This window comes from Mycena indigotica (genome assembly GCF_014461135.1).
Source record: "Mycena indigotica strain 171206Taipei chromosome Unknown Mind.scaff0017, whole genome shotgun sequence".
NCBI classification, from domain to species: Eukaryota; Fungi; Basidiomycota; class Agaricomycetes; order Agaricales; family Mycenaceae; genus Mycena; species Mycena indigotica.
Window position 1 is genome coordinate 745,378 of NW_023503016.1, and position 27,999 is coordinate 773,376.

Sequence of the window (27,999 nt, forward strand, 5' to 3'; positions counted from 1 at the left end):
ACCGTCGATGATGACATCCACCAAGTTGCCAAGTTTAACCGCACTGTCCTTTTGTTAGCTGACACTAGGATAACGGGCAGTGTCAAACGTCGGTGTAAGCAAATGAAAGAAGTCAGATGAAAAATCACAAGTTTACATGGGACGTGTTTACTGAACCATCTGCTTAGGCTGGGCGTACGAGGATAACCGACGCGATACTGCAAGTCGTCTGCCCACCGCTGACAGTGGCTGTCGGCGTGCTCATTGACACAACAGCTGCTTTCTGGTAATTTGTCGGTCCGTTCGTGCACCAACTTGTCGACGTGGTATTAGCGACGATGACAACGTTGCTGAACGCGAACTGGCCAAAGTTCCACGCGACGTTGTACAGCTCGATAGCAATGATTGCTTGGTTCATGGGGTGGGTTGCTGTAGGATCCGTGAGCAAGTCGGAGAACTGCCTGGCTTATTGTTGCTTTACGGAGAGGAAACGACCCCGTTGCGGCGCCGCCCGCGCTGCTCGTTAAGTTGGTGGCCCATGTCCCGCCCGATATGCTGTTGACCTTGAGGCTGAAGCGGACCGTTTGGCCGTTGGCGACTGGAAAAAGAAAGCAGTTGGTAGACATCCAGACAAGTTTAGGCAGGCCTACCGTTGAAGCCACTTCCCCAGGGCAATGAAGGATTGGAGCAACACCACCCAGAACCAATCCACCATGTCCCGCTTCGACCATCGAGCACAGGCTGTAAGACCCCAGCGTTATCGGAGGGTTCTAATGTGGTTATCAAGACGAGAAGTTACACACAACTCATCAAACTCACGAAGACCAGGCCAGAGATAGTACGTCGCAGCCTGGGGCAACGTTGGAGCGACGAAACTCCCGGAATAGGACGTGATGTAGGATCCAGGAGGGGTGAAGAACGTTAGGAAATACCTGTATGGCGACAAGGTTGATTGTCTAGATTGGTCAACTCACCAGGCTTACCAGGTTTGGGCAGCTGCATATTGAGCCAGGACAAGCACAGTAGACAAACCAAGCAGATTCAGAGCCCTCATCAAGATCGAATACGACCAAGAGTCCCTCTCATTCTCGTCTGATAAGGACGGTAAATGAAGGCATATGACAAGATCACATTGGCGACGACCGGATCATTGTCGTTGTACTATGGCCAGTTAAGTTCAGCCAGCGGAGTTATTAGAAGGCCATCGGAGACAAGGTATGAAAAAGGCACGTGCCGATGACGTAGTTTGTCTTCAAACTTGGGCTCGAGTTCAAGTAAAAGGATCCCATTATGCTGAAAAAAAATACAGTCTCATAAGTAGCAAATCCAAAATACATCAGCTGGCGTGCGTATCGTAAGGCATTTTCCGGTCCGTGCTTTCATTCGATTGTTAGACTAGACCTCCTCGGTAGCCATCTCCGCGACGCGCAGAAATAATGCCACGGACAAGAACAAAGACGACAGCAAACGTCACAAGGATGAACTCGATCCAGGCAAAAGCCTCGAGGGCATTGAGCTGGTTGCAGTAGACATACGATGTCTGGATCTTGCAGTTCAGACCACCGCCCAGCATTTCGGTCACGGCTGCTGCGGTTGCGGCCCACATAAGCCACGAGAAGCTGAGGCTGAAATGCAAAAAGTGAGACGGCGGAAGCGGATATAAGCGGAGGAACGCAACAATACGAGATGGACCAGAATGCTCGTGAGAATCGACCCGTCCGCCGAGTGCCAGAATAGCACGAGAATAAGGCTCGAAAAGATGACCGTCCACGAAGACGTGAAGAGTGCAAATCGCACACGGTCCCGCTCAGTCAGACTGCGCTGGTTGTGGTGCATGTTGAACATCGAGGTTAGCCATGCGGACAGGGCAAGCTGGTGAGGGTCAGCAACCAGACCGTGAAAGACGACGGGTGCCTCTCACCTCGAAGAGACCGAAGAGGATGATGAGGCCGAAAGTAACTACCACCAAGATTCAGACACTCATCGAGGACGGGAAAAGTGGGAGGACTTACTGGGGTGGCCCCGGCGGATGTGCTTGTCCATAGGCATGAGTGATTTACAGAGGCGCTGCGGGTTTTATACAGGCAGGGTGGAGCCGCCGACAGGGGCGTTGTCTCGTCAATGGTCGTGGAGAGGAACGAAGTGGTCCAATTTTCCAAAACAGGGCGGCATTGATGGTGCACAGCCTTGTCGACGGAAGCAGATTTGACATGCTTCGTAAGCAGTGTGACAGCAGCTTCTTGTTGACACAAACCAAATCTAATGGTTCAAAGCAAAATGGTGCTACAAGAGGTACACAACTCAACCCCAGAGATGGGACTTCTCTGGTGGCCCCCCAAATCCTCGAGCACCCTTGACGCCGTGCTTGGCTACAATGCCATCGATTTTCTGGATGTCCTCCTTGCTCAACTCTATCTTGCTCACCGCGAGGTTCTCTAGCGTTCGAGTGGCTTTCCTGGAAAGACGTCAGCAATTTATTCCGAGGAAAGCGGGGAGGAACCCACGAAGAGCCAGGCAGTGGGATAATTCTGGGGCTTAATGCGCCGACCCAGGCAATGCAAAGCTGGCCGACAGTAATTCCCTTTGTCTTCGCGAAGCCCGTGAGTTCTTCAACGATCAGGAGATTGTGTTTCAGCTCTTCCTCCTTGTAACGTGCCAGCTGGTGTCGCAGATCGCCCGCTGGGGAAATCCAAGTTAGTATACCAAACCTTCACCGACGCTAGTCTTACTTGGCAGGTCAGCGCTGCTCTTCAGCGAACCACCGAGGACTCCTTGGCCCAGGGGCCTGAAGCGGGTCAGTGGGACGTCACGAAAGAATCATGCTACGCACGAATATCCCAACACCGCAACGCCAAGTTCGTTTGCTGCAGCGATGACCTTGCCGGTCTCTTCTTCGTAGGAGAAAAGGCTGATTTCTATCTCCACCGCTACGAGTGGGTGGACCGCATGGGCTTTGCGCATCGTCGCAGCGCTGCACTCAGACAAACCGATGTGGCCGAACTTGCCCTGGTTCTTCAGCTCGACTAACACCTTCATCGTGTCTTCGATAGGGAAGCGGCTGTCGACCCGTGCTGGTTGGTAAGCGTCGATCTTCTTCTGTGACCCCAAAGCACGCTGGCAAATGTCGACGCTGTTGCGGAGGAAGTCGGGGCTGCTGTCTGGACCAAAGGTTTTGGGATTGAATCCACCTTTGACCATCAAGAACGTCTTGTCTACATATTGCGGATACTTGGCGAAGAACCGGGAGAGCATTTCGAGATTCCCTGTACCCATTCCCGCACCATAGAATTCGGCTGCAGGCTCGTATAAGATTTAGGGGCCATCTCAAGCCAGAGCATACCGCTGTTCAAGACCATTTTGGTGCCCTCCGGGAGAGCATCGATTCCCGCCTTTATGGCCTCGAAGCATTGCTCATCGGGAGTGGGTAGTGGATTCCATCTACCAAATTGTTTGAGATTGTCAATGCTTTGCGTTAGGCGTAGACCTACGTCATGTGCATCAAGCCGTGCTAATGCATATTAGCGAGCGGTTACCCACGATTCATCAGACTTACCGCAATTTGTGCAACCTTCACGTCGGACGCAGTGCCACCAAGTTGGACGGTCTTCATTTCTGGGTCTGTGTTCGTCTTGAAAGCTCTTCCGCGACTTTATAGTCTAGGAGCGGCGGGCGTCACAACGCAAATGAGATAATGAGAATCACCAATCCTCGGGACGCTTCCTCGATCATGGCGCATGGCGTTGGGTTTACACAGTCGCCCCTTGAGAAAGCTCATTGAATCGCCGGTCCCTGGTTGACGCGCCGCATTTATCCTTCCCCGCTTACGTGTTGCACGGTAAAAAGGCTTTTGAAGATAACACGTATGAATTCAACAGATACCACCGGTACTCAGCCCCAGAGATGCATAGCCATGCCATTCGAGCGATCACCTTTCACTCCGCCATGACTAGCGATGATGTCGCTGACTTTCTTCACGTCTGCTCCGCTCAGTTCTACATCTCCTGCCGAGAGGTTTTCGAGGGTGCGGGGGTGTTTCCTGGAAAGTTCTGATGAGAGGTAGCTTCCCTCGGTGCAAAGGAAGACCAACGAGGAGCCTGGAATCGGAATCATCACTGGGCTCTGTGCTGCCACCCACGCAATGCAAAGCTGCCCGACGGTGATGCCCTTCGTTTCAGCGAAGCTCTTGAGCTCGTCAACAATCATGAGGTTGTGTTTTAGGGTCTCTTCGTCTTTGAACCTTGTAAACCGGTGTCGCATGTCGCCCTCTGGATTTTTGTGAGGTGAGCGCTTCATTCCAAAAAGGTACACACCTGGCAGCTCGGAAAGGCTTTTCAGTGCTCCGGTGAGCATACCACGACCAAGGGGGCTAAAGCAAGTCAGAGCCAGCAGCATAGAACAGTCATGCGCACGAGTAAGCCAAAACCGAGACTCCGAGTTCAGTTGCCGCGTCAATGACTTTGATCGTCTCCTCCTCGTACGAGAAGGCACTGACTTCGATTTCGACCGTGCTAACAGGATAGACGGCGTGGGCTCTGCGCAGTGTGGCGGCGCTGCACTCTGACAACCCGATATGGTCAAACTTGCCCTCGTTCTTCAGCTCGACCAGCACTTTCATCGTCTCCTCAATGGGAAACTGTTTGTCAACCCGTGCAGGCTCGTAGACATCGACCTTCTTGTTGGGTCCGAGCGCCTTCTGGCAGTTGTCGGCGCTCGCGCGGAGGAATTCCGGGCTGTTGTTTGGCGCAAATTTGGCGCGATCGAAGCCGCCTTTGACGACCACAAATGTTTTGTCCGCATAGTCGGGGTACTTGGCGTAGAAACGCGCTAACATTTCCAGGTTATCCGTGCCCATTGTTGGCCCGTAGAATTCAGCTGCCCAGACAAGTCAGTAGATGGCCCATATATGACCAGAGCGACGCACCGCTGTTTAGAAGCATCTTCGTGCCTGCTGGAAGAGCATCGACCCCAGCCTTAATCGCCTCGAAACATTGCTCGTCGGGAACGGGAGTCGGGGTCCATCTATGTGTATGGCTTCAGTTGCTGACAAAGCAGTTAGAGTGAGGCCTACGTCATCAGCATTAGGCCATGCTACATCGCCGTGAGTTCGACCAACCAGCAACAGCATTCAAAACGCACCGCAACACGCGAAACAGAGACATTGGAGGCCGTGCCCCCGAGTTTGCTCGTCTTCTGCACCATTCTTGATTACTTGCTTGGGTCTTTAAATTCTGGGAGTTGGAAGCGACCACCGTTCAACTATATACGTCGCAGTGAGAAACCTGCCGACAAGCCGCCCATTGACCGGATACTGCACGGATGAGACGCTTGCTCACCAATCCTACGATTCACGATGTGGACATGACCACTTCTCGGTTTCGCTCGGGAAGGCTGCCGACAACATGAATGGCGCTTACCAACGTGGGAAAGGCGACGTCATGATTGATCATCGCAGCAAGTTGCAGCAAGTATCCAACACGGACTCAGAAAACAAAAAATAGTCGCAAGTAATCTAGTATATCCTTTATGTCCATGATATCTATGCAACACCTGTAGCCAGCCCCACCTTCGACCCGGGACCCATCTGGAAGGCAGCGGCGCTGCTTTCCCGCGTATTCTGTGTAAACCGGGCCGGCCACACGATGCAGTAGAGCGACATGCTGATCCAGAGCGGCAGCGCATCCAGCGCGTAGAAGAACCCTTCGCGGCTCTGGAGGTAGCCATTGGAGCCCTCCGCAAATTCGATGAGGCGGAAGACGGAGCGGATGAGGATACCGATGCAGGTGATCACCACGACGAAGAGTAGTGGCCGCCACTCGTCGATGGGTGTGGAGCCGAAGACAGGGGAGAGCTCTTCCCATCGTATGCGCTTGGGCCCCCATGCTTCAGGGAAACGTCGGCGGCTGTAAATGCAAGTCAACTCGGTTCAAGTTGTCTCCAACGGGATGAAGTTTACTACTGTTAGATGGGGAAGGGTGAGACTTACACTCGATATGCAAACAAAAGCACCAGCACAGTGAACAGCATGAATGAAAGGCCCTGCAGGATAAGGCCGATCATCGCAACCTGATCATATTCAGCAATTTTCGCCCATAACTTGAACGAATTTTACTTTGCTGCCCAGTTTCCGGGTGTTTGGATTATCGTTCGTGAGCATTGTCCCACCCCCAGCTTGTATCAGAAACGTAAGCACGTCGCTCCAGACGAATATGCGCACGATGCGCGTGGGCCTGATGAGTAATGCACGGTCTGTGATCGACTTGTCAAACGTCGCCGTGAGGTGCGAGAGGATCGCGTAGTCGGCAGCAAGGTAGAGGCAAGGCTATCCCGAGGTGGTCTTAGTCAAAGGCATCCTGAAGTTCACAGGCGCATACAGAGAGAAGGATAAACTGGGACAAGAGGAGTCAAGCAAACGAAGACCGCAGAAGTCCAACAGTGACAACATACCAGATACATGGCAATGTAGATGCCTTTCGTCATATGGCTGACAAAGTACAGGCGCAGTCCAAACCCAATTGCCATAGCTTGATTGTGTCAGAAAAACAGACTGTGAGCTTGAGGATGCACTCACTTATCATGCCGATGGGCAAAGCCAGTATCCATCTGACAGGAGACCGCGCAAAATCTAACCCAGCCGATGAGCGGAGTTGTGGAAGATAATGGGTTGCAGCGGCGCACGAATCCAATGCAGAATGCCAGAAAAGCCGTAGAGGATCAGCCCCAAAACAGCGGGAAATTTCTGTCAGGGAATGTTGAGCCAAGTAACAACCGGGACGAAGTCTTACCTTGGGGATATAACCCCCGCTTTTTTAAAAAAGTCATTTAGTGAACTCCCAAGAAATGAGTAGTGCGCACGGAACGAGTTTTTTAGCAGCAGCGTCGTCGCGTTTCTCCAGTTCCACCCCCACAGCAGCCACCGAGGTCAAGGTAAGGAGAAGAAGAGGAAAGAACCGAGAAAAAATGGAAGGGGCCATGTCGTTAGTGGAAGGAAGCCAAAGCGGCGTGCATTTTATTTATATGCGCGATAGCCCGTCCGAGTAAGTTTCGCCCAACCAAACACTGCCAACAGAACGCTCGCTGGTATTGACCCGCCGGATCAACCAGGCAACGTTGTTCCATGTGCTTGAAATTTCTTGCGAATGCTGCAATTACGCAAATGAGATTTGCTCAGACTAGCGAGTACAACTTCAAGCACAAGGACTACTATAGCTACAAGGTATTCAGACACAACTCGTAAACAGGTCGTAAACGGGCATTACGAGAGTAAATAACAGGTCCGCAGTCATGATTTCTTCAAGATTTCTTCCTCCGTGATTTGCTGCCATGATCCAATTATTAAATTGATGCCGCCGTGTTCGTTTATTCGTTCAGCCTCAACAACTCGGAAGTCCCCCAGCGAGGAATGGGAGGTCGTGCAGGCAGCGGCGCATTGCCACGAAGAGGTCGTCCTGGTGAAGGAACAAGTTGATGACCAATCACAAGAGAAGCTTCGCGCGCAAGCGCATTGAGCCGGTCTCGATGACTCCCCGTGCCCTGCTCGGACTTCTTTGACGGCGAGTGGGTCAAGTCGCGGCTCTGCATGAACGCAGTAAAACGAGATTGACGGGTAGAACTGGGCTCAGACTATTATGCAACAGTTAGGCCAAATGCTGAGAAATGCATGGTGAAAACTCACTTCAGGCTCATCGGGAATAGTTCCAATACTTGAAAAGCTGCCAAAGGAGGCCTTGGATGACTTGGTGGAGAACTTGAGGCGACTTGTAGTGTGCATTGCCACTGTCGAAGGCATGCCTGGTCTAATGGTGACCTCACTGGAAATGCTGACCGGGGTTTCGGACCGGTGGCCATTTGGACGAATGGTAACCTCGCTGGTCATACTGGAAGGCGTATCAGGACGCGACTCGTGCCACCCGCGAATGCTCGAATCAATGCATTTGGTGGGCTTATCAAGGGTAAAGCGACGAGCCGGTGGGGCAGGGCGGCGGGGGCGAGCAAAGCCTAAGGCAATGTGCGTGGTGGTTGGAGAAAGAGGTTCTTTGTGGGCGCGAGGAGGAGAGTCAGAAGAGTGCAGTAAATCCGCCCCATCGGCTCCAGGAATCAACAGTGGGAAGGACAACGATATATCGCCCATGGCACTCAAGGTGTGTGAGTTCCCCTCATCAAGATACTCGTCATCCGAATCCGTATCTATGTCCATGTCGGTGGCATAGTCGGGAATGGGTGTGGGAGGGCGATTGGATTTCCGCGGTTCGTTCTTGGTGTCTTTGCCACGGAAAATCGCCGCAATGCGATCGCGAGGTCGTTCGTAGGGCGTCTTCTGGTGCTTCGAGCTCGATGTCGGCTTCTTTGACGAAAGAGGGGCTTGGAAAACGTCAATGAGAGACTGGCGGCGATTTGGTGTCTTCGGGTCAGTCTACAAGCAGTTTAGCCGGGGACGGGAAAAGAACAGTATCGTGCTTGCCTTCATAACAGATGGTGGTGGACAAAACGCGAGAGGCACCCGCGTTTTGTCTGACTTTTATACGCAACGAGTATTGGTGCTTTGACTTTGGACCTTCGAATGGCGTCCCAATGTGGTCTCAGCGTTACCATTGTTCTGCCGCACGAGGCCTATAGCTAAGACTTGTATGTGTTGTGCTGTGTCCTTGGCCAATTCCGTAGTAGTCGAAACCACTCGATCTCGTGCTACACCCCTCTATCTGGGCCCAAGAAACCTGAGGACCTGATCGTGAGGTTTCGTCATAGCGGCGGGACGAACTTGGAGGACTTGTGGTCACAGCCACGTGCTATGTCACACCTGGCTTTGGTGTCAACGTCAACTCAAAATCGGAAATCCGACCAAATTTGTGCTGCTTTTGCTCATGGGACTCAAACCACGCTACTAGAATAGCACTGATACCCCTACCTCGTCACTCTGCCATTTTGCTACTTATATCTCGCAAGTACGTCTTCAACACTGGATCGAAACTTGTACGAGCAATCATAACCAATGGCTGGCTGAGATGGCCACTATTTACCGCTTATCGTTCCCACGCCACAACACCACTACCAACCACCGCTATGTTTGAACATCTTTCTGGTTTTAGAATCTGACGAAGTCCATTTGCGTGAGTCCACCGTGGCACCAGCGCTCCTACCTCCAGACTTGCTTCATGAATTCGCGCGCGGCACTTCATCAAGCGTGCAAGCTATTTTGATTCACTGGAGATGGCTTCGCAGAGAACTCGCATTTCTGGCCCCGTTTCCTGATCTTGTGTCATAAGTGGGTCGGAGAAGCTGATTTTTTGACTGTTAAAAGGGAAGTCTCCCTCCGTTAGAGAACTGGTCGCGCAAACCGAACCTGGACCAGCCTCGGAATTATGGGCTCCCTTCCACCCGAAACCTTTATCAATGACACGTTAGGTGTGTCTATTACACTTCCCATCATGATTCCCCACGCATCGAATAATTATACTGTCAGGCGCCCTCCAAATTGGCGCTCTTCTGTCCTACATGCTTTTTGGTATGACAACTACACAAGTCTACCTCTACCACACTCGATTTCCGGAAGACGCGCGATGGATTCGCTTGCTGGTCGCTGTTATCTGGTATGAACATTGCCCACATACCTCAAATGTGCTTACTGAGCCGCCGCATCAGGCTTTTAGAAGCCACCCAGGCGTGTCTGCTAGGCTATGTCGTGTATTTTTACACCATCACAGATTACGGAGACAGCCGACACGCTCTCCAAAACACGCTGCCTCCACTCCTCGTCACGTTTATCCTCAATGGTGCAATCACCACTCTCGGTAGGCAATCAGTCCACCGCACTCCGGACCAAGCATATACTCAAGTTCACAGTTGAATCATTCTTCATTTATCGAATTTACCAGCTCTCCGAGAAACGCTTTCCTTCCATCATAATGTTGATCACATCCATTGGCTATTTCTTGGGTAGCATCACTTTCTGCGTCGCAGGCTTTCATACGGACACATGGGCCCGCGCGGAGGCCAAGTGGGGTTGGGATGTCCTTTCCACTGCAATTCTGGGTGTCACCACGGACCTGAGCATCTCGGTCTCGTTAGTTGTCTTGCTCATCCGGAGTCGCGGTCGAGGGATAGCATCGTAAGCGTTTGTCAACGCTCAGAGTTAGTACTTACCTGCTAATGCCTCCAGAACAACGGCAGTCATGGATCGGGTTATCGCATGGACCATTGGTAAGCTCGTGCGCCATCGATTCTGTGGGTTCATTGCGGAATTTATGATCTGAACAGAGACTTGCTCGCTGACCACGTAGGCCGGGTTCCTAATGGTCTTCCTCTGTCGTGCTTGCTGACCAGGTTTCTGATCCAGCATTTGCATGGTTCTTATCCTGATATTTGTGAGATGCTTTCCTACATGCCATCCTGTCGCTCACGTTATTCAAAGTACGAGACGAGGAAACAGTCGTGTAAAAATCCTGCTATTTCCTTCCCAACCTCGTCTTACAACCATACAGTCATATGGCTAGCGTTAGTCATCCTCAAGTCGCGTCGTAGGTTTTCGTGTCGTCGAAAGAAACACAAGCTCATCAGCAATATGACAGTATTCTCCAACTCGCTTCTGGCCAGGTTCGCATTGTTACAGTATTGGAAACACTTGAAGCCAACTATTGATTATCGGTAGCCTCAACTCCCGAACAGCGTTCCGAGGGATGCTTAATGCTACCATTCCTGCCTCAGTGCCGCAGTTTGTGAGTTCGTTTGTCCTACTATCTACAATGGACTGATGCAGCTGTGTGATGCAGAGTCACATCGGCCCGGGATCGCGTACTATGGAGAACGCAGACGTCGAGATGTTTCGCGTACAGGTTGAAACCAAGACGCATGTGCACCATGATGATGATGAAGACGGGTCAACAGGAAAATTGAGAGGTTTAGACTCAATCTAGCCTTACATAGCATCGGCAAATATGCTTCCTCCAAGTTCCGACACCGTCATTGGCAGCAGAAAATCATTCGCATACTAGTATTCCGAGCCTTTCAAATGGAATAATAGAGTAAAGAGTCATGTTGGAGGCGAAAGCACTATCTACAATATATTGAGTAGAAGGATACTTTCGAAGATGTCAACAGCACATGCCGCTAGCAGTTGCGCAGTCAGACTGTGAATTTGGTCTAAGAGGGTGTGAGTGTGCGACCACAATAACAGCAAGTCGACTATCTTACATCGAGAACATGTTGGTATCATGGCCGTTGAGTTCACTTGCCCTGACCTCGTTCAAGGACCCATAATCGCGTCTTCTCTTGCAGAGTCAACATGCTCTGTACCCGATCCACAATTCCAACTACCTCCCCCCCCTCCCCGGTCGACCGCGTCAGCCGTCCAGCATCAAGCGCCCACCTCTCGAACGCCGAGACATCGCCGATTGTCGCCCAAGTTTCTTTGTCCTTTTTGCGAGACAAGAATCCAAAGGCACCATTGTTTGAATCCGATGGCGCTGTCGACGACTCCGTGATGAGATGCGTAAAGTTGGAGTATGATGTGGGTGCATCGGTTTTATCGTATACCCAATGGCCAGCCGAAGGAAGATATGGAGGGTATGGAGGAGAGTGGATATGGGTGAAAAGGGAAGCCCCGCTTTGTAAAGCGAGGTTGCAGATGTGAGCGCGAACGGGCGATGGGCTTGAAGAAATAGAGTTGAGGACGCTCATCGCATGGCCTCCTGGATAGTTCTTAATACTCGCAAAAGTCATCAACAAAGTGAGTGCGAAGTTGCAGAGAATGGCTCCAAAGGCGCCGATGAATAGAATACGGCCAATAAGGGACGATTTTCGTCGGGATACCCTGTGGATAAGGTGAGAATAGAAAGAGATATCTGGTGTCACCCACATCACACTGAGTCCTCGCGCAGCGACAACGTTTATTGTGGGCACAACATAGACGACAAATCGCCATTCTTTGTGACCGATGGCGCTCATAGCGGTTGTTAGTACGGCTGCTGGAAAGATGAGGGGTAGAAGCCGTCTGGATCCAGACGAGAACACTGCAAACAACGACAATGGGAGGGCCGAAAGGAGTAGTTTAGGTAGATGTGAAGTCAAGTAAGAGTGGATAGGCGATACCTGTTTAGTCTGAGCTGAGACAGAAAGCTGAAATAAGCACTTACACCCCATTCAACGCTCTTGCCTTCGACAACATTGAAGTAAATACTGTGGAACTCCGGCCAAAGGTAGGGTTGTTTCCAAAAGTAGGAATCAACAAGCATTGTCAATGCTAAAAGACGTTAGAAAGAGCGGTTGTTCGGTTCTCCAACTCACCAATAGATGCCATGGACGAAACTGCTCCGACCACAAAAGCTCGTTTGAATGATATGTGCCCTGCATACCACGATTGTAGAATGAGGGCGGCGCCAAGAGCCGCTATCTCTGCTCGGAAAATTACAGCGGAAGAAACCAAGAGCGCGATGGACGCGGTGACGCTTCTCTCGGACGGCCTTATGGTGTTAGGGGCGCGGTCGAGGAGCAAATACGCAGATAGATTGACTGCCCAAAAAGTCAGTCGACGTCGACAAGAAGAAGTAAATATAGACCAGGAAGGAATGCAAGCATGTTCGGAATGGTTCTACCCATCCAAAATGGCACATGGAATTGCGAGCAAGTGAGCAACGTGTAGTAGAAGCCCGTGGGGCGGCCAAATCGTCGGGATACTGCGTGTCGAATAAAACATAGCCCAATAGCATTGATAGTAGCCAAGACGAGACGGACTGGCAGAGAAAAGTATCAGTTTTGGCCGGTGATAATGTTAAACAACGCACCGATAACCTGGATCTCGAATTTGGATGGGAGTAAATCAAAGGTCGCAGCAATGTAGATGAAAGGCTTCGCCAGCCAAGCAAGCAAGACGCTCCCGATGAATGTTCTGGGTACAGAACCAGGAAAGGCAAAGTGGTCGTACTACTGGTGGGCAATTTAAAAAAACAAAATTGACCCGAATGTGAAAGAACAAACGTTGGGAAGTGCGGAGGGAGAAATTCCGTACATCAGGACATCATGAACGGCATGAAGGTTGAAGCTCTCTTCGACCTTTGTGTAGGGAGCAAGTAGAACATGTGTCCAAGCGCTGGAGACGACGAGGGCGTCTAGAACCAAACTCATGGGTGAAAGCCAATAAGTGTGACAAGTGTGACGTCACAAACAAATCTTGTTCGGATTTGCCATGAACGAAGCGCGACAATACGGCGAACTTGCCACTCAGCTCGTTACAGAGTCTCGCAGGTCAACGCAGACAGACACGTTGCTCAAATACAACGACTCTCTTGTCCGATCTATTATTCGAGAGCAACGTGATCTCGAAAAAGTGGCCGATGTTCTAGTTCTCGCCACGGTTAATTCCGCGAACCCACCGCCGCAACTCATGATAATCCAAACGGCCATTGCGCGGAATAAGCGCTGTCTTTTGGCTTATCACAACCATCGGATCCAGTTTCTTTGCACTCTCTACTGGTCACTTGGTGCATCCCTTCCACCATTGCTCTCAGCAGAAACCACGTCGATTCGCGCGAAACTCTCCCCCCATGAAGTGGACTACCTCCGCTCGTATCACACATCGGTCATGACCTTCCGCGCCGAGTTCTCGCATGAGCTCGACATCACCGCCAGCATCGTCCAGCCTCCCAAAGAACTCCACGTTCTAGTCAATGTCGTCCGCGACTGCGGCGTCATACAAACAGAATCGGGCACGATAGACTTCCGAATGGGTCATCGATTCATGGTCAGGCGGTCGGACATTGAGCATCTCATCGTCCAGGGTTATTTGGAGGAAGTTTAAGAGCTGGTCGCTGACTCTAACGGCGGCATTTCATTTCTCAAAACTATTTGGAGGAATTCTAGGAGCTGGTCGTAGACCACGGTCGAAATGGGGCATGACATTGTCCATAAATGGCTAGAGGAAGCTTGGGGATCTTGAACCTGTTCACAGCGCTCCACTCTGCGAGACAATATTTTACGGTCAAGGCTGGCTAGATGTTGGGGCGAGGCGAGGGTGCGGCATTGGTCATATCGAGTAATCGAATAAGAGTGTTTACACGTAAAAACCGGCCAAGAAGCATTCTTGCTTATGAAGCGCGGCTTTCTCAACTCCAAGCCAGCCAAAGACCGCCCCCTTGGTTCCCCCGTTGCATCGAAAACCGACCCGGGTATGTCATATTAAAATGTTGTGTTCAAGGCTGAACTATAGGAAGTTCTCCACCCTCTCAAAGGAACTGTACCCAGTCAACTTCCCTATGCGACGCTCGACAGGCCTGGTATGAATTCTGCCCATTCGTTTCATCGCTGATTTGCTTGCAGTCGATGTTCCAAAAGGCTACGAGACCAAGCTAAACTTTGTGACGGGAGCATCGGGCAGCGACACACAGCCAGCGACGGCGGCCTATGTCTGGATAGCTCTTCCTCAAGTGGGTGACGAGCCCGATACGGAATGTTTATTCGTGCCCGAGACCAAACAAATCTTTTTGAATACGTCTGGATTTCCCAAACCACTTCCACCAGCTCCTACCCGTCCTGCTTTCTGCGTTGCACCTTCTCCCGGTAAAGGAATGGGTCTTTTTAGTACCCGGAATATCAAGCAAGGCGAAATCATCCTTCATGAACGCCCCCTTCTCATCGCACCCGTGGCCGTTTTTTCAAACACCCCAGCCCACTTTTCAGAGGCTCAAATCGTCCAGCATTCTCTCAACGAGTTCGAGCGTTTTGCAGAAGTCTCCGTCAATCGCATGACACCGCAACGCCGAGCCGCATTCATGAGTCTTCACAATTGCCACACAATGGATGGGTCCGGCCCCATAGTTGGCAGAATTAGGACGAATGGAATCGGTCTTTCTGGTTTACAGCCTGGATTGAAAGCCAAAACAGACATGGAGGTCAAGATGGGAACGTATTCTGTTATTTGTGACAACATCTCCCGTCTCAACCACAGGTGTGCTTCGTTTTTTCCCTCTTTCGTAAGTAATCTGACTTTCGCAGTTGCTCTCCAAACACCGCTCCTTCGTTCGACAGAGCAATGTTGGCGTATCGTCTCTATGCTGTCCGTGATATCGCCAAAGGCGAAGAGCTCACTTTCCAATACGTCAACGTCTTAAGCAGCAAGAGCGAGCGAAGCAAGGCTCTCAAACCCTACGATGTCGTCTGCACGTGTCCTGCTTGTACTGAACCAACCACACTCAGCGATAGCGTCGTTCTGCGATCAGCGGTTTTGTGCCGACCCTCTCAGCCTGGGCTCCCAATTGCCAATTGCCCGATGACTGGCTGATCAACAAATCAACCGAGTTGCTGGAGCTCATCGAAAAAGAACACTTGGAGCATCTCGAGGTCTACTGCATCGCTAACCATGCGATCATGGAGGCCTACATTTGCTTGGGCGACAGTCAGAATGCGAGCAAATGGGCGGCGCGGGTGGTCCGCCAATCTTGGTCGGAGGCGTATAAAGGTCGGAGGCGTATAAAGACCGGCATGAAATTCAGGAGCTGTTGGACCCGGAGAGCCCCGCTTACGCGAAACACGGCCTGTGGCGCATGCGTGTCGACGAAAATCCAACGGGCGAAATCGGTGCGATGTTAAAGCTGATGGGCGAAATTTGCGGCCCAGAAGGAATGAAGATGATGGACAATGGTACTGGGTCGTTTATGCTACTGCCGGGCCGCCCCTCCGGAAACTCTGCGGAGAATCGCTGCCGCAATGGCCAGCAACTCACTGGTTGAAGTTAGTCATGTTGACGTCATTGTAACGCGCCCACGTGATGTACTCCACTTGCCTCGTCATTGGCGCCCCACTCCAAACGACGCAATGTATGATGTAGGTGCATCTGCAGTGGGTATATAAGGGCAGAGAGCGCTAAGGCGGATAACAAACACATCCACATCCAACAAACCACTCAAACCTCTTCCACCGACATGTCTTCTGATAACTCTACCTACAAGTGTGTCTTTCCTACCCCACTTTGCGCTACCTTGCTAACGTTCAATTGCAGCAAAACCACTGGTCAATACCACTCGACCAAGGGCAACGTCGTTGAGGCAATTGGCAATGCTACTGGCCTAGAATCATGGCAAAAGTCTGGCAAGGCAAGCTCACCCTTCAACATATTTTTTGTTTCTTATTGATGTGTTTGTAGGAGGAGCATGCCGCTGGTGAAGCCGAGTACAAAGCTGCTCAGGCCCAAGAATACGTTGAAGGCACGGCCGACCGTGTGCAGGGCAAGGGCGAGGCTGTTTGGGGCGCCGTAACCGGCGACAAGACGCAACAAGCCAAGGGCAACCTTCGACATGATAAGGGCCAGGCTCAGCAAGACATAAACAACTTCTGAGCACGACAAACCGGCGCATGATAACTCTTGATATCGTAATAACTGTGCAATAATTGTATTACTACCAGGGTGAAGCAATCCGGTGAATGGCCCGGGTTTTGGTGCAAGTGGTGGTTGCCTACTCACCGGCAAAAGGCAACTCGGGAATTGTATTGACAGCACTTGGTTCCCACAATGGACCCACATTGGAGGCCGTAAGCTCGGTCCGCTGTTCGCTAGCATTGTTCACCTTTGCTGGTATCCGCCTACGACGCGGTCGCGCGGGGTCTGTCCACTGTGTCCAGAGAGACAAGTATTCAAGTATTCACCGCGATCGTCACATCGTGATGGAGTAACATGTACACATTTTTCCCAGGTGCTCATGGCGTTTCCTGGCAAGTATTTGAATTTTGACGCGTGGTGTCACCCAGTGTTACCTACCGTGACCCCTGTCACAACTGATGGCACTAAGGCCTTCTTGATGATACCCTCCATCTCGCTGCGGCCAGAGCCGCTGAAAGCGCCGGTCCACAAGCCCTCTCTGGTCAAGGGCAGACAGGGCCATGCCAAAGCGACCCAGGTGGTTGATACCAATGTTGGGTCCTATGACCGGACAGACCCTTTTATGTGCCCTCATATCTTACTGCGTTATCAGTCGCATTAACAGCATCTAGGGCGTTCAACGCACTGCTCAAGCTGCTCGGATCCCTCCCTTCACGCGTTGGAGGGTGTCAATTCCGCTTGACGCCAGAAGAGCACAAGTTGTCGCTTCATCTACTAAACATCGTCGAGCCCTTCGTTGGGCTTGACACCTCACGCCGGACAATTACCCGCCAGCCCACTGAAATCCTCGATGCCATTGCGTTCCACGTCGACTCCAAACGCGACTTGTTGGCCCTTGCGCTCTCCTGCCAGCGCATGCGTGATATCGTTTTCCCGCGCCATTATGATTACCGCCACGTTCGCTGCAAAGTCAGCTCCTTGAGCGTGTGGAACCATTTGGTGGTGCACCGCTCGCTTGCCCGCAATGTTAGACGGTTAGAAATCTTGGATGAGCGGGCGGCCAGTACAGAGTTGATTATTCCTGGCGACATCATGGGTACCGACACCGATATGGATTCCACGGACGACGAGCTCGGCATGCACGAGAAGCAGGAGCGGTTTCTCATCAAGGCGTTGAGCAAGATGACCGCTTTGAAAAGCTTCCATTGGTCCTGCAATCACTCCCCAATCTCGATAGACAATATCTGGCCAACCCTGTTGAAATGCCAGACGTTAACAGAAGTCGATATCAACGACAACCTCATCTTCTCTAATTTGGGGGAGGATCAGGAGTCAAGCAAGACGCGTCGAGCAGTTGTGGTCAATATCTGCTTCATATGTCCCATTTACTGAACGACCTTTAGCTCCATGATCTCAAAACTGTCGCTGTCCGCTCTACTAAACACGCTTTTGGATCTTCTAAAAACCCAGGTTTCGCTCGCATCAGTGGATTGCTCGCCCATTGCCCAAACCTCGAGAATTTAGACGTCAATTATTCCCAGCCACGAAATACCTCGACTGCATACCCATTGGCGGATGAATTACTGCTTTACAGCCGGTTCCCTCGTTTGATTTCGTTGGCGTTGACCAACATCCGCTGCAACGTTGCTGGGGCACCAACTGCCTTCCTTTCTGCCCATACCCAATTGACCAGCCTGCGACTCGACATTGGTGCCTCCTATCGTCTTGAATTACCAGACAACGCACTTCCCCATCTGAAAGAACTCCATTGCAGCCGCGAAATAGCAACCACAGTGTTGTCTTGCCCCTCTGATTTCCCCCGCCCCATCGAAGCGCTTAGTGGAATGAGATTAGCGGGATCGAGCGGCGCTGCAGACGCCCGTTTCCTAGAAAGCATTCGCACGTTTGGGGCCGGTGTTCGCCGCATCGAGCTGTCTGGCTGGAATGAAATGGACGACATCCGCCGACTCGCTGATGCTGCGCCAAACCTTGTATGGCTGGACGTCGGTAAGCGTGCACAACGCGGGCCCCCAATCGCCAACGCTACCGAATGGGCAATGATCCTGGCGAATCTGCCCGAATTGACCACCTTCCACGGCGTGCGGTTCTTCTATGAGGTCTCAGCGGGCAAGGAGACCAACTTGAGTATGGCGGACCGCAGTCGGGTGCGCAAGAACGACGAAGTGGCGAGTGTGCTAGCCTGGCGGTGTCCCAAGCTCCGGCGTCTGGATCATTGGGAGGAGGGCGGGGGGAAGGTCCTTGTGTTGGTCAGGGACGCGGAGAAAGTCAAATTGCAAGTCAGAAGAATCAAATCCTAAGGAGGATCTTTCTTGTCATACCATATGCCCTATGTACCGCTTATTTATTCTGTCGACACACTCTTACAGTAACTCTGTCTTTACCAATAATGCCATGCTTATAAGTCTTGCTATCAAAATGGTCATTTCCAGGGTATAAAATGCGGCTTGGATATGAATTCCGTCCCAATTACAACAAAGCATGTACACGAACAAATTAGTAATCTGTAACTCTTTCCAAAAGGAACGGACGCGAGCTTCCCTCGCGAAATGAGGGCATGTGATCACACAGCTTTGATACTGTCAAATATTCAGAGAGCTGAACCCGAAGGTAGGAGGAAATTCACCTTCCGGCAGGAATGGCCTCACTCAAAGCACTGACAAGGCTCGACGTGGCGGCAGGGCATCCCAAATCGATACGTCGAACGAGGCCAAATGGTTCGACAGCGCGGTTGCGGAATGAACCACCAACACACTTGTTGAGTAGATTGAACTTCTTGCTGAACAGGTTGACTTGTGTGCTCTTGTCGAAGATCTTGAAGAATGAGCCTAGAATGCTTATTGAGAACAAAGTGATTCAGAGCTGGTGGTAGCCCCACCTTCGGCCCCGGCATTAACGTCTAGCCCAGCGCCCACATCAATGCAACCCTTGATATCTCCGCTGGAGGATTTTCCGTCGGTGTTGCTCACAGCAGCGCTGATTTTGCCATCGAGCGACAGTGTCATTGAAGCACTAGCATCGAGATTGAGGAAAACGGTGGCTTTGGCGATGCCGGCCAGAGCATTGACACCCAAATCGACGCGGGGGATGAGATGAGCGCTGACGACACCTTGCGAAGCAATGGAAGGCGCGACAGATAGGCTGAGTGCTAAAAGCACAATCAGGAGGATACGAGCAAGAGGCACACCACGTACGGCTGTCAGCTGGGTTGAAATTACCACCGGATTTCAACGAGTCGGAGCGGGGGAAAAAGAGCTTCGCGTTGTCGACTTTGTAAGCCAGAACAATTTTGGCGTCGACATTGGCATCCAGTTGAGCTTTGGCCTGGGCTTGCACCTTGAAGGTTGGACCAAGAGTAATGAGGCCAGGGAAATCCTTGAATCGGTTGAGATTCGTCAAGTCAAAAGAGGGCGAAACTTACAAGACCAGGGAGCCCGACTGAAAAGATATCGATCAGGCCACTGTCGATTGCACCAGTCGCGCTGCCCTTCAAATCGAGAGTTCCCGTTACGCTGCCATCAAGACCAACAAAGACACCAAACTCGTTGAGTTGGGGCGGGACCTATGTATTATTATTGAGAAATGTTACAGCGACTAACACTGGCAGTGGAACGCACAATTTTGCCGACGGCGGACATTCCGAGGGTAACAACCGCGTGCGCTTTACCATTAACATCCGCGGAAACGGAGGCGGAAGCTACAGGGTCCGGGCATGAAATGGAGGCTTTGAAAAGATTCAAGCTCTTGTCGAAGTCAACAGCTACAATTCTCCTCAGTACAAGAAACCAGCAGAAACCGAAAACATACGCGGCAACTGCTTTGTTATCTCCTTGTCAAAGTTATTGAATTCTTAACTGATTGTCAGAGAGAATGCAGGGGATTCAGTGTAACACACTTTTGAAGGAGTCTTCAATGAAGGAGAAGAGACCACGACGTTGGAAGCGGCTGCGACGAGCTGGCGCGGGAGGCGGAGGAGTGACAGTGAGGTCACCGGCTTGGCCAGGAATCGTAGTGCCAGCAATAGCAACGTTTACTTCGCCATTACTGAAAATACTAAGTTATTTGCATCCACGGCACGAGGACACGCACGCATCCGGGTCGATTTTGTCGAACTGCGTGTCGAGAGCAAGTCCCTGGACCAAAATAGGTTCCTCATCTTGTCGTTTGCGCAACTTTGCCTCAATCTTCTTGGCCACATCGGTGGGCAATGTTTGGTTGGCATGGACCCACGAGCGAGCAACGCGTGCGAATGGAGTGGATCCACACTGGACTTTGTTGGCTCAGTCTTCCAAATCAGAGGCCTGATACTCACAGAAGTTGGTAAACGAACAAGGGTGTTTTCGGCACCAGTTCCTTCGAAGAGATGGGAGCATTGCTCGTCGTCACCAGTGCATACGAGACGGATATTCTGAGCGGGTAACGAAGGGTTGCAGTCGAGGATTGTCCAACCAGCGGCCTTGGTGATGTCGGAAAGAGCAGTCGCTGAGCCCCAGACGCGGACCGTTCCTGACGCGTTGGCAGAGGCGGGAAGGTCCCAGAAGCATTCTCCGTCAAGACATGGCTAGGAAAGTGGTTGAAAAGGAGTTGGTGGATGTTATAACACTTACTTGGCTCCAGTCGTTATTTTGGGCAAGTACAGAAGTAAGAAGAACGAAGAAAATGGACGTGGAAAGCATCGTGCTTAGACTAGCTAAGAAACGAACGAAAAGAAAGGATGGGACGGAAGGAAAGAAGGAAAGGAGAGCTAGCATCTTTATTTAAAAGGGATGATCACGAAGATCATCGACAACTACTCTTGGCGCATGGAGAGACACATGGCAGAATGATGAATTGTTCAAAGCCGAAACGAAGCCGAGTGAGCATTTTAGCGCATTCCTACAGGTTGGAAGATGACAAGCGATTCTAAAGCGTGGAGATGCAGAGGCATACCTGACTCAGAGCCTAGTTTACCCTGCAATTGCAATAGCCCTCCAAGAGAAACTCCGACAGCTCAAATCGAGCGGAATTGCGAGCTTGGCACTGACGACGCCGACTTGCCCGCAACGTTGATTCGAAGAAAGCGTTACCCTCGTGGACCCGTCGGGGACATTTCAAAGAGCAAAATTGTCCGATGACAAGGATTGGACAAGGTTCCCAAGCGCTGATTCCCAACATTGAAAGAGATTCGAGGTTGTTGTCAAGTCGAACACGCGTGACTCTTAGATAAGCGATCGAGCGGCGATCAAAGACCCCTGTCCAAAACTTCTTCCAAATCTCATGTTGATGCTTCAATAACGACTTGACGACATGCTCAATCCACCAATACCTTATGAGCATCCGCGGTTCTATTTCAGAGACGGCAATGTCATCTTCAAAGTAAGCACTAGCCAGTAATTGCTAGGCCCGAGTCTGGCTGACCTCATTGGGCTATCCTAGGTGGAAGACACACTATATCGTGTCCACCGATATTTTTTTGACCGCGACTCTGTTATCTTCTCTAGCATGTTTACTCTACCACCCGGGGCCGGACAACGTCCAGAGGGAGAAACGCCGGAATCCCCTATCCTGCTCGAGGGAGTCAAAAAACTCGACTTTGACCGATTTCTTACCATCTTATACCCATCGTGGGTGGTTATACCTGCTATAAGCATATCGTCTGAACATCTTTAGGAACTTTTTGACTCGAGACACACACTCTGCTATTGAATGGACCTCCGTTCTTTCCCTCGCAACGCGCTGGGATTTTGTTTCCCTTCGGACCCTGGCTATAACCAAGCTGGCCGCCCTAACCAGCTCCATCTCCCCAGCCGAACGCATTGCCATAGCCCGTGCATATGACATTCAGGAATGGCTTGCACCCGCATTTTTTACCCTCTGCACGCGCGCCGAAGCACTCACACTTGCGGAGGGTCGCTGTCTTGGACTAGACGACTCGATCCGTGTCGGCCAAGTTCGCCAGGCCATCCGCTACGCCTCGAACCTTAATAGACATCCCGATTCGATCGCCGATTTTGTTCAGGAAATGTTCGCATTACCAGTCAACACTACATAGCTGTTAATACCAGTCCGTGCTAATCTTGCATCATTTGTCCCAAACAGCCGATGTTAGCGAAAAGGAACTAGGCCTAAGTATCTCAGCGACTTCTGGGCTGACTTCTCTCCGTACCGGCTCGGCATGAAGCAGATCTGCGAGTGCCAGTCGACGGATTGGCGCAGTTGAAGATTTTGGCAGACTAGGAGGTGGCGGGTTACCAACCCACTGGCCATTGGGTATGTCAAGCTTGACATCGAGCTCATTGAAAGTCTCGGTTATGCTCGCCGGCTTCAGGATGCCCATCAGGGCACGCTGTTCTGGGTTGACAAAACTCGATGTATCCTGGAAGTGTTGCAGCCGGAGAGAAATCCCATTACCAGGCTCTCGTTGGGTAGAATGATCCGGGTTTTCATTGTTACGTGGATGACTCGACGCAACGGAATATTTCTCGATCTCCAACCGCAGTTTAGTGTTAAAGCGATTGCAAGAACCGATTTGTACTCACCTTCCACATTCCATCCCCAATAGGTTTGGAAGGGGAACGAGGTAATTTTGGACGACGGCTTGCTCTTGTTGCGACGTGCTTTCGATAAGAAAAGGTATGTAGACCCTCATCCATAGTCAGCCGCGGCATTGGCGGGACCATAGCTGGATTAGCGCTATGGATGTCCATCTGGGCCTTGAACTCTCCGATCAACGAGTTAAAGGTGTAGGTGATCTCCGCGAATGGTTGGGTCCATTCGTTGACATCTGCAAAGGGAGGATAGACCAACTGGCGCACGGCCCAATCAGAAATGACTAACAGCAGTCAGCTTAGTGTGTAACCCAAGCTAGCAACTCACCGTCATGATTTCGCAATCCCTCCGGCATGACTGAACCACGGTATCGACGCCGTCTGCGAGTCATGTTCTCTTGTTGTTCCTCTGCAAACCCATGAGGTATCAACGAGCCCTCGAAGGAATTGATGGATTTCCCCTTTTGTGTCACCTCGTAGTGACAGTATGTCGATAACGAGGCCGCAGAGATAATGTGGACAGTGAGGCCCAAGCCGCTTGTGGAAGGCCGCCAGTCTGGTTCACATATTTCGATGGCTTGAGAAGCAGTCGACTCGATATGTAAGGCTGGCGGCAGCCCGTTCCTCTGTCTTTGAAAAGCGTAGACGCAAGCAGAGATAATGAGGGTGGGGTAATGTATGGGGAGGCCTTCATCGAAAAGATCTTTCTCGATGTTCGGTCTTTCGAACACAGTCAGTTTGTCGGGCAATGGCGTAATCCCTTTGAGCGACTTGGCGTCTATTAATGCACGGACTAGAAAATTAGTATGCTGATGAGAGAGAGGAGAACAAGGTACTGCGATTGTCCGGAGTGAGGTTGCGGAGTTGTTGGATACGACTCGAGACTTGTGACCTTGTTCGAAGCACATTTGTTGCATGGAGTATGAACCTGGATATGAAGGCATTGCGATTCTTATACTTGGCCAATGAGCGCCCCTTTTCATCTTCAACACTCATTTCGTGGTAGAGCAGCATTCCTTTTCAGGTCAACGATATTGGAATCCAGCGAGTGAATGACACACCTTGGATGACTTTGATGTCTCTGCATAGAATGTTATACTTGGCGAGTAAATCTTTGCGGAGGGGACATACAGTGTCGTTGGCCACACAGCGCCAACAGAGCCAGGCACGGCTTTGCGAAAGCTAGCTACCCGGCCGACAAGCTCGTTTATCTCTCGTTCCTGAAAATTCGTGGCCTCCGCGATGTTCATCGACCGCGCCACGCACCTCCTCGCAGTTCGAGCTGAATAGCGCATCGACCTCAAGGACCGTCTGATACCGAATCACCTCCAAGTTAGGGGGCATCCAAGCGTGCAGCGCGAGTCGTTAGTGTTGGTGGGCAGTACAAGTGAGTCCAGAGGCGAGCCGATGCAGGAAGAAGAACAATGTATGCGGAAAAGAGCAACACGCGCCGTACACTCAACGGAGAAGAGTGTCGTTGACAGTTTGCTCACGCTCCCAGCTCAAGAAGGAAACTTCCTCGCTCCAGAACTTTAATAGAGAACGACACGAGGCCGGGGGTCTACCCGAGTCTCCAGAATAGACTCTTGAGCCACCGGAATACAAAATGGACCATGGGGAGGAGATGGAAAGCGGAAGGAAACAGACCTTTCAATTGTCATATGCTGCCGAAAGTATGTCAGATGACATCAATGATTTGATCAATTATTTGTTCCAAGGACCAAAGCCCAAAAGGGCGACAGAGTGAAAGGAATGTGCTACATTATATCTATGCTTTCAATATATAACTCAGGCGACCCCAATTACAACCCGAGCATCAGACTCCAGCAACAAACGGCGAGCAAGTTCCAGCTTGGGTCCGTTCTTTTCATTTTCCTGTTCGCTGCTCGGCAGCCTCGATATATGACTTTCGGTGGCATCCTCTACTCCGATTTTGAGGTTCGCAGCCCCGGAGTCTTCTCGTTTCCGTTTCTCCTGTAGGTAGTCGACTTCATGCTCAAAGGCAGAAGTGCAGTTGAGTGTAAGTGCATTGAAGACGACTTCAATTGGGGAGCGTGGGCGAAGGGGAGATGCTGATCGAGAGAGGGGGCTGGAAGGACGGGAAAAGAGGGATAATGGAGAGCGTGGGCGGCGGTCGAAGTCAACTTGGCATGGAATATTGTCCAAAAAAGTTCCTTGGTCGAGTTCCTCCAGTTTATGACTATCAAGTTGGCAGGCGATATCATCCAAGGAAGTTCCTTGGTCAATTTCCTCTGGTTTCGAGACATCTTCCACAGAGGATGGAGGGGTAGAGGTAGACTCGTTGCTCTCGGAAGCCGTATCGGAGGTAGCAACGGAAAACTCAGAGGAGTCGACAGCCTCCGATGTTGGCTCCCGAACAGGGTAAATCGGGAGTGAAAGTTCAAGTGGTTCCTCAAAGACACCTGTTTGGATCCTCAGCTTTTCGCCGCCGACCTTGGAAAAAGTTGAATTTGGAGCGAGGGAAATAGAAGAATGAGTCACCATCTTTTTAGAAAAGTCGTAGCGTTGTGCGCTCATAACGATATCGCGAGTAGATACTGCAGCCATTAGAGTAGAGGATGATTACGAGGGTGGCAAACAGGTCGTCGGAAATGGGCAAGTGGGAAGCAGTGAAGGCCACCTCTCCGACTGGCTGAATTTATTCTCGAGCCCGGTCGTGCTTGGATCAGAGCTAGGAGTAGACGGAGGCTGGGGCTTTGTGCATAATTGCCATTCCGAGTGCATAAGCAGCGCTTGGACTTCGCGAAACGTGGTTGAGCTTTGTTCAGTGGCTAAACCATGTGATCCAAAGCGTAGTGAACGCTTGACCGGTCAAAGAGAAAGCTGTATAGTCGTCGTCGTATTCCTGGTCATGTTGATGCAAATGTAGCGGCCATTGCTTGTTCACCTTCATTGTTACGGGTGTTGAGCTTGGACCAATCTTTGCTCGAAGGGATTCTTTGTAAATCGGCTGCTCCCTCTTGAACACGATGTCGGTACCAGTTTGTGGTGTTATCAACCTCTGGCGTTGAGCCGCGAGAGTAGGAGACATGGGGGAAACATGATGGCGGGAAACAAAAAAACGTCACACCCACACTCCAGAGTTGCCGCTTGAACCGGCCCCATTCACTTCTTTGCTCATCTACCCACACCCAACTACCGTGCAGCGAATGCCCACAGTACACCTCACTCTACGTGCTCAGATGACGCAATACCGCGCGTTTCATGCCTCCAAATGTTCGCATTGAAGCTTCTCCATGGGCAGTATTCGACATACAGCCTTATCTTCGTGGAAACGGACTCACTCTAGATGATATATCTACTCTCATCCAGGGTGAAGCCGCTCAAGCTGAGGTCCTCATTCAGCAATGGTGGCAACCAACTTCTTATCTGTCCTCTATCTCGTTGCATACGCTTCTGCGTTGCCCAAGATTCCCCTTTCAAAACGCAAGGACATTTTAGCGGAAAGCAAACGAAATGGTGTTCTACAAAATATCGAGGCTTTCAAAATGCAGATTGCGAAGACCAAAAGGTAATTTTGACTTGATCATCTTCCTTTAGCTGACCTTTTCTCAGTAAGATCGCTGCTGGTCTTGTAGCTGTCGAGAAGAATACCGGCCGTGTCCATCCAGCAGTTTCAGGCTTCCGAGGCACCTTCACACCAACGGACAACAATCCTGCTCCTGAAAAAATCACCTCGTTGACGGGAAGAGCCATCGTCCCCGAACCTTTAACAGATTCTGAAGAGGATCTCTGGTTTGGCACCATCACTGTTGGATCCCCACCGCAGACCTTCACAGGTACCAGTCAGTTTTCTTCATGATTTCCAGAGGCTTATCAATACAGTCGATTTCGATACGGGGAGCTCAGACACATTCTTGCCAGCTGTAGGGTGTGATTCAACTTGCGACGGCCACACTCTTTTCAATACCGCTAAAAGGTAGCATTGCGCGAGTTCCACTTGTCCTCCAGTCTGATTAGCCATTAGCTCGACTGCTGTTAATACTACCGACCGTTAGTTTTTTTGCTCTCGCGGACCGCAACTCTTGTTCAACATTCCTGAAGCATTTTTCCTGCAATTTGGTGCCGGAAACGCCACTGGATTTGTATTTTCCGACACTGTGAAAGTCGCTGGTGTAACCGCAACTGGCCAAGCCGTCGGTGGGTCTCTTCGGAAGATGTTTTCTGTTGAAGTCCTTGATCACTCGTCAAGGTGCTTCAAATCACTATTCTGTCGAGTTCGAAGCCGCAAATTTCCCTCCTGATGGTCTCGTTGGCATGGCTTTCCCCGCGCTCTCAGTCTTTGGTGCCAACCCTCTTTTCACAACGCTGGTCAATCAGGGTCAAGTCCCGTCAGCTTTTGGGGTCAAGCTCGCAGATTCTGGCTCCGAGTTACGACTGGGCGGTGTCAATACTGCTCTATTTACTGGTGCTTTCCGGAACGTTTCCTTGATCGAAGAGGTACTGTTGACAAAACTTTCGTGATCCCCTCTTAATCGTCTTTCACAGGACTTCTATGCCCTCAATTTGCAAGCCCTAGACGTCAGCAGCAGAACGGTGGCTACTGCTAATGGCGTCACTGCCATTGTCGATACCGGTTAGTTGGTGGTTTTTGTCGTGATGTTTTCTGAACTTGGTTACTAGGAACCACTCTCCTCATTGGTGACCCACAAGGTGTCGAGATTTTGTACAGCGCTATCCCCGGCGCCAAGGATGCTTCTGCGATCCTCGGGCCTGGTTTCTTCACCGTACCTTGCAACCGCATCCCCACCGTCGGAGTCACGCTTGGGAATCAAATTTTCAATGTGGCGCCAGCCATCTTCAACCTCGGCGTGTTGCAGGGAAATGATTGTGTTGGGGGCGTCGTCTCTTCTGACGGCATTCGTACGTCGATGAAAGTAGAATCGCGACCTCTCCACTGACTGGTATGTAGCATTCTGGGTTCTTGGCGATATTTTCCTGCGCGTGAGTTGATTCCTGCTGTCATTCGAGGAATATGCTGATCGACACGTTAGAACTTCTACACTGGTGCGACTCTGATCATACCCGTCGAATACTCAACTAACTCCCAACTTTAGTGTTTGATCAGGGTAAAGCGCGGGTGGGATTTGCCACCCTCCGGTGAACAGTCCACGAACAATGTTATATCTATTACTGAACCATGCTGCTTGGTCG

General features: G+C 51.1%; 15 protein-coding genes across 15 annotated transcripts; 6 read left to right on the plus strand and 9 right to left on the minus strand.

The window, feature by feature from the left end:
• Nucleotides 1–163: 163 nt before the first annotated feature.
• Nucleotides 164–1,033, minus strand: MIND_01390200 (Aldehyde dehydrogenase; the record flags this gene model as incomplete). The annotated part of the gene is made up of 5 exons (XM_037370316.1): nucleotides 164–408; nucleotides 461–577; nucleotides 630–749; nucleotides 799–911; nucleotides 963–1,033. The coding sequence occupies 5 exons, from the start codon at nucleotides 1,031–1,033 to the stop codon at nucleotides 164–166; spliced, it is 666 nt and encodes a 221-aa protein (XP_037213317.1).
• Nucleotides 1,034–1,369: 336 nt separating this feature from the next.
• MIND_01390300 (Aldehyde dehydrogenase) lies at nucleotides 1,370–2,028 on the minus strand (the record flags this gene model as incomplete). The annotated part of the gene is made up of 4 exons (XM_037370317.1): nucleotides 1,370–1,604; nucleotides 1,658–1,851; nucleotides 1,901–1,938; nucleotides 1,992–2,028. 4 exons carry the CDS (start codon nucleotides 2,026–2,028, stop codon nucleotides 1,370–1,372), a joined length of 504 nt encoding a protein of 167 aa, XP_037213318.1.
• Nucleotides 2,029–2,280: 252 nt separating this feature from the next.
• MIND_01390400 (Aldo-ket-red domain-containing protein) lies at nucleotides 2,281–3,589 on the minus strand (the record flags this gene model as incomplete). Its single annotated transcript, XM_037370318.1, has 7 exons — nucleotides 2,281–2,434; nucleotides 2,484–2,658; nucleotides 2,709–2,764; nucleotides 2,810–3,272; nucleotides 3,320–3,417; nucleotides 3,468–3,487; nucleotides 3,533–3,589. The coding sequence occupies 7 exons, from the start codon at nucleotides 3,587–3,589 to the stop codon at nucleotides 2,281–2,283; spliced, it is 1,023 nt and encodes a 340-aa protein (XP_037213319.1).
• Nucleotides 3,590–3,867: 278 nt separating this feature from the next.
• On the minus strand, nucleotides 3,868–5,178 carry MIND_01390500 (Aldo-ket-red domain-containing protein; the record flags this gene model as incomplete). Its single annotated transcript, XM_037370319.1, has 7 exons — nucleotides 3,868–4,015; nucleotides 4,067–4,244; nucleotides 4,290–4,345; nucleotides 4,389–4,851; nucleotides 4,901–4,998; nucleotides 5,048–5,067; nucleotides 5,116–5,178. The coding sequence occupies 7 exons, from the start codon at nucleotides 5,176–5,178 to the stop codon at nucleotides 3,868–3,870; spliced, it is 1,026 nt and encodes a 341-aa protein (XP_037213320.1).
• A 337-nt stretch (nucleotides 5,179–5,515) lies between these two features.
• MIND_01390600 (uncharacterized protein) lies at nucleotides 5,516–6,950 on the minus strand (the record flags this gene model as incomplete). Its single annotated transcript, XM_037370320.1, has 9 exons — nucleotides 5,516–5,879; nucleotides 5,963–6,042; nucleotides 6,089–6,298; nucleotides 6,351–6,365; nucleotides 6,424–6,500; nucleotides 6,548–6,601; nucleotides 6,655–6,715; nucleotides 6,762–6,780; nucleotides 6,832–6,950. 9 exons carry the CDS (start codon nucleotides 6,948–6,950, stop codon nucleotides 5,516–5,518), a joined length of 999 nt encoding a protein of 332 aa, XP_037213321.1.
• Nucleotides 6,951–9,335: 2,385 nt separating this feature from the next.
• On the plus strand, nucleotides 9,336–10,886 carry MIND_01390700 (uncharacterized protein; the record flags this gene model as incomplete). Its single annotated transcript, XM_037370321.1, has 11 exons — nucleotides 9,336–9,378; nucleotides 9,437–9,563; nucleotides 9,616–9,764; nucleotides 9,817–10,081; nucleotides 10,133–10,173; nucleotides 10,231–10,249; nucleotides 10,310–10,337; nucleotides 10,385–10,490; nucleotides 10,542–10,566; nucleotides 10,622–10,688; nucleotides 10,743–10,886. The coding sequence occupies 11 exons, from the start codon at nucleotides 9,336–9,338 to the stop codon at nucleotides 10,884–10,886; spliced, it is 1,014 nt and encodes a 337-aa protein (XP_037213322.1).
• Nucleotides 10,887–11,196: 310 nt separating this feature from the next.
• On the minus strand, nucleotides 11,197–13,107 carry MIND_01390800 (Mannosyltransferase; the record flags this gene model as incomplete). The annotated part of the gene is made up of 7 exons (XM_037370322.1): nucleotides 12,946–13,107; nucleotides 12,753–12,891; nucleotides 12,528–12,701; nucleotides 12,256–12,480; nucleotides 12,105–12,211; nucleotides 11,828–12,060; nucleotides 11,197–11,782 (listed from the first exon to the last, which is right to left on the minus strand). Exons 1-7 carry the CDS (start codon nucleotides 13,090–13,092, stop codon nucleotides 11,197–11,199), a joined length of 1,611 nt encoding a protein of 536 aa, XP_037213323.1. The 5' UTR covers nucleotides 13,093–13,107.
• Nucleotides 13,108–13,153: 46 nt separating this feature from the next.
• Nucleotides 13,154–13,765, plus strand: MIND_01390900 (uncharacterized protein; the record flags this gene model as incomplete). Its single annotated transcript, XM_037370323.1, has 1 exon — nucleotides 13,154–13,765. The coding sequence occupies one exon, from the start codon at nucleotides 13,154–13,156 to the stop codon at nucleotides 13,763–13,765; it is 612 nt and encodes a 203-aa protein (XP_037213324.1).
• Nucleotides 13,766–14,053: 288 nt separating this feature from the next.
• Nucleotides 14,054–15,692, plus strand: MIND_01391000 (Aldehyde dehydrogenase; the record flags this gene model as incomplete). The annotated part of the gene is made up of 6 exons (XM_037370324.1): nucleotides 14,054–14,132; nucleotides 14,178–14,240; nucleotides 14,284–14,911; nucleotides 14,959–15,118; nucleotides 15,166–15,390; nucleotides 15,456–15,692. 6 exons carry the CDS (start codon nucleotides 14,054–14,056, stop codon nucleotides 15,690–15,692), a joined length of 1,392 nt encoding a protein of 463 aa, XP_037213325.1.
• A 192-nt stretch (nucleotides 15,693–15,884) lies between these two features.
• Nucleotides 15,885–16,297, plus strand: MIND_01391100 (uncharacterized protein; the record flags this gene model as incomplete). The annotated part of the gene is made up of 3 exons (XM_037370325.1): nucleotides 15,885–15,910; nucleotides 15,962–16,055; nucleotides 16,106–16,297. The coding sequence occupies 3 exons, from the start codon at nucleotides 15,885–15,887 to the stop codon at nucleotides 16,295–16,297; spliced, it is 312 nt and encodes a 103-aa protein (XP_037213326.1).
• A 2,563-nt stretch (nucleotides 16,298–18,860) lies between these two features.
• MIND_01391300 (uncharacterized protein) lies at nucleotides 18,861–21,048 on the minus strand (the record flags this gene model as incomplete). Its single annotated transcript, XM_037370326.1, has 11 exons — nucleotides 18,861–18,876; nucleotides 18,924–19,125; nucleotides 19,176–19,445; nucleotides 19,492–19,672; nucleotides 19,719–19,859; nucleotides 19,915–20,057; nucleotides 20,105–20,146; nucleotides 20,193–20,341; nucleotides 20,387–20,562; nucleotides 20,610–20,858; nucleotides 20,905–21,048. The coding sequence occupies 11 exons, from the start codon at nucleotides 21,046–21,048 to the stop codon at nucleotides 18,861–18,863; spliced, it is 1,713 nt and encodes a 570-aa protein (XP_037213327.1).
• Nucleotides 21,049–21,583: 535 nt separating this feature from the next.
• On the plus strand, nucleotides 21,584–22,328 carry MIND_01391400 (BTB domain-containing protein; the record flags this gene model as incomplete). The annotated part of the gene is made up of 3 exons (XM_037370327.1): nucleotides 21,584–21,652; nucleotides 21,713–21,900; nucleotides 21,947–22,328. The coding sequence occupies 3 exons, from the start codon at nucleotides 21,584–21,586 to the stop codon at nucleotides 22,326–22,328; spliced, it is 639 nt and encodes a 212-aa protein (XP_037213328.1).
• A 30-nt stretch (nucleotides 22,329–22,358) lies between these two features.
• Nucleotides 22,359–24,168, minus strand: MIND_01391500 (uncharacterized protein; the record flags this gene model as incomplete). Its single annotated transcript, XM_037370328.1, has 7 exons — nucleotides 22,359–22,763; nucleotides 22,816–23,108; nucleotides 23,153–23,617; nucleotides 23,661–23,840; nucleotides 23,886–23,905; nucleotides 23,956–24,044; nucleotides 24,091–24,168. 7 exons carry the CDS (start codon nucleotides 24,166–24,168, stop codon nucleotides 22,359–22,361), a joined length of 1,530 nt encoding a protein of 509 aa, XP_037213329.1.
• Nucleotides 24,169–24,612: 444 nt separating this feature from the next.
• On the minus strand, nucleotides 24,613–25,392 carry MIND_01391600 (Sacchrp-dh-NADP domain-containing protein; the record flags this gene model as incomplete). Its single annotated transcript, XM_037370329.1, has 2 exons — nucleotides 24,613–25,278; nucleotides 25,327–25,392. 2 exons carry the CDS (start codon nucleotides 25,390–25,392, stop codon nucleotides 24,613–24,615), a joined length of 732 nt encoding a protein of 243 aa, XP_037213330.1.
• Nucleotides 25,393–26,192: 800 nt separating this feature from the next.
• On the plus strand, nucleotides 26,193–27,949 carry MIND_01391700 (Acid protease; the record flags this gene model as incomplete). Its single annotated transcript, XM_037370330.1, has 11 exons — nucleotides 26,193–26,356; nucleotides 26,401–26,624; nucleotides 26,671–26,764; nucleotides 26,813–26,838; nucleotides 26,890–26,985; nucleotides 27,038–27,285; nucleotides 27,334–27,421; nucleotides 27,469–27,708; nucleotides 27,758–27,789; nucleotides 27,840–27,852; nucleotides 27,903–27,949. The coding sequence occupies 11 exons, from the start codon at nucleotides 26,193–26,195 to the stop codon at nucleotides 27,947–27,949; spliced, it is 1,272 nt and encodes a 423-aa protein (XP_037213331.1).
• Nucleotides 27,950–27,999: the final 50 nt, after the last annotated feature.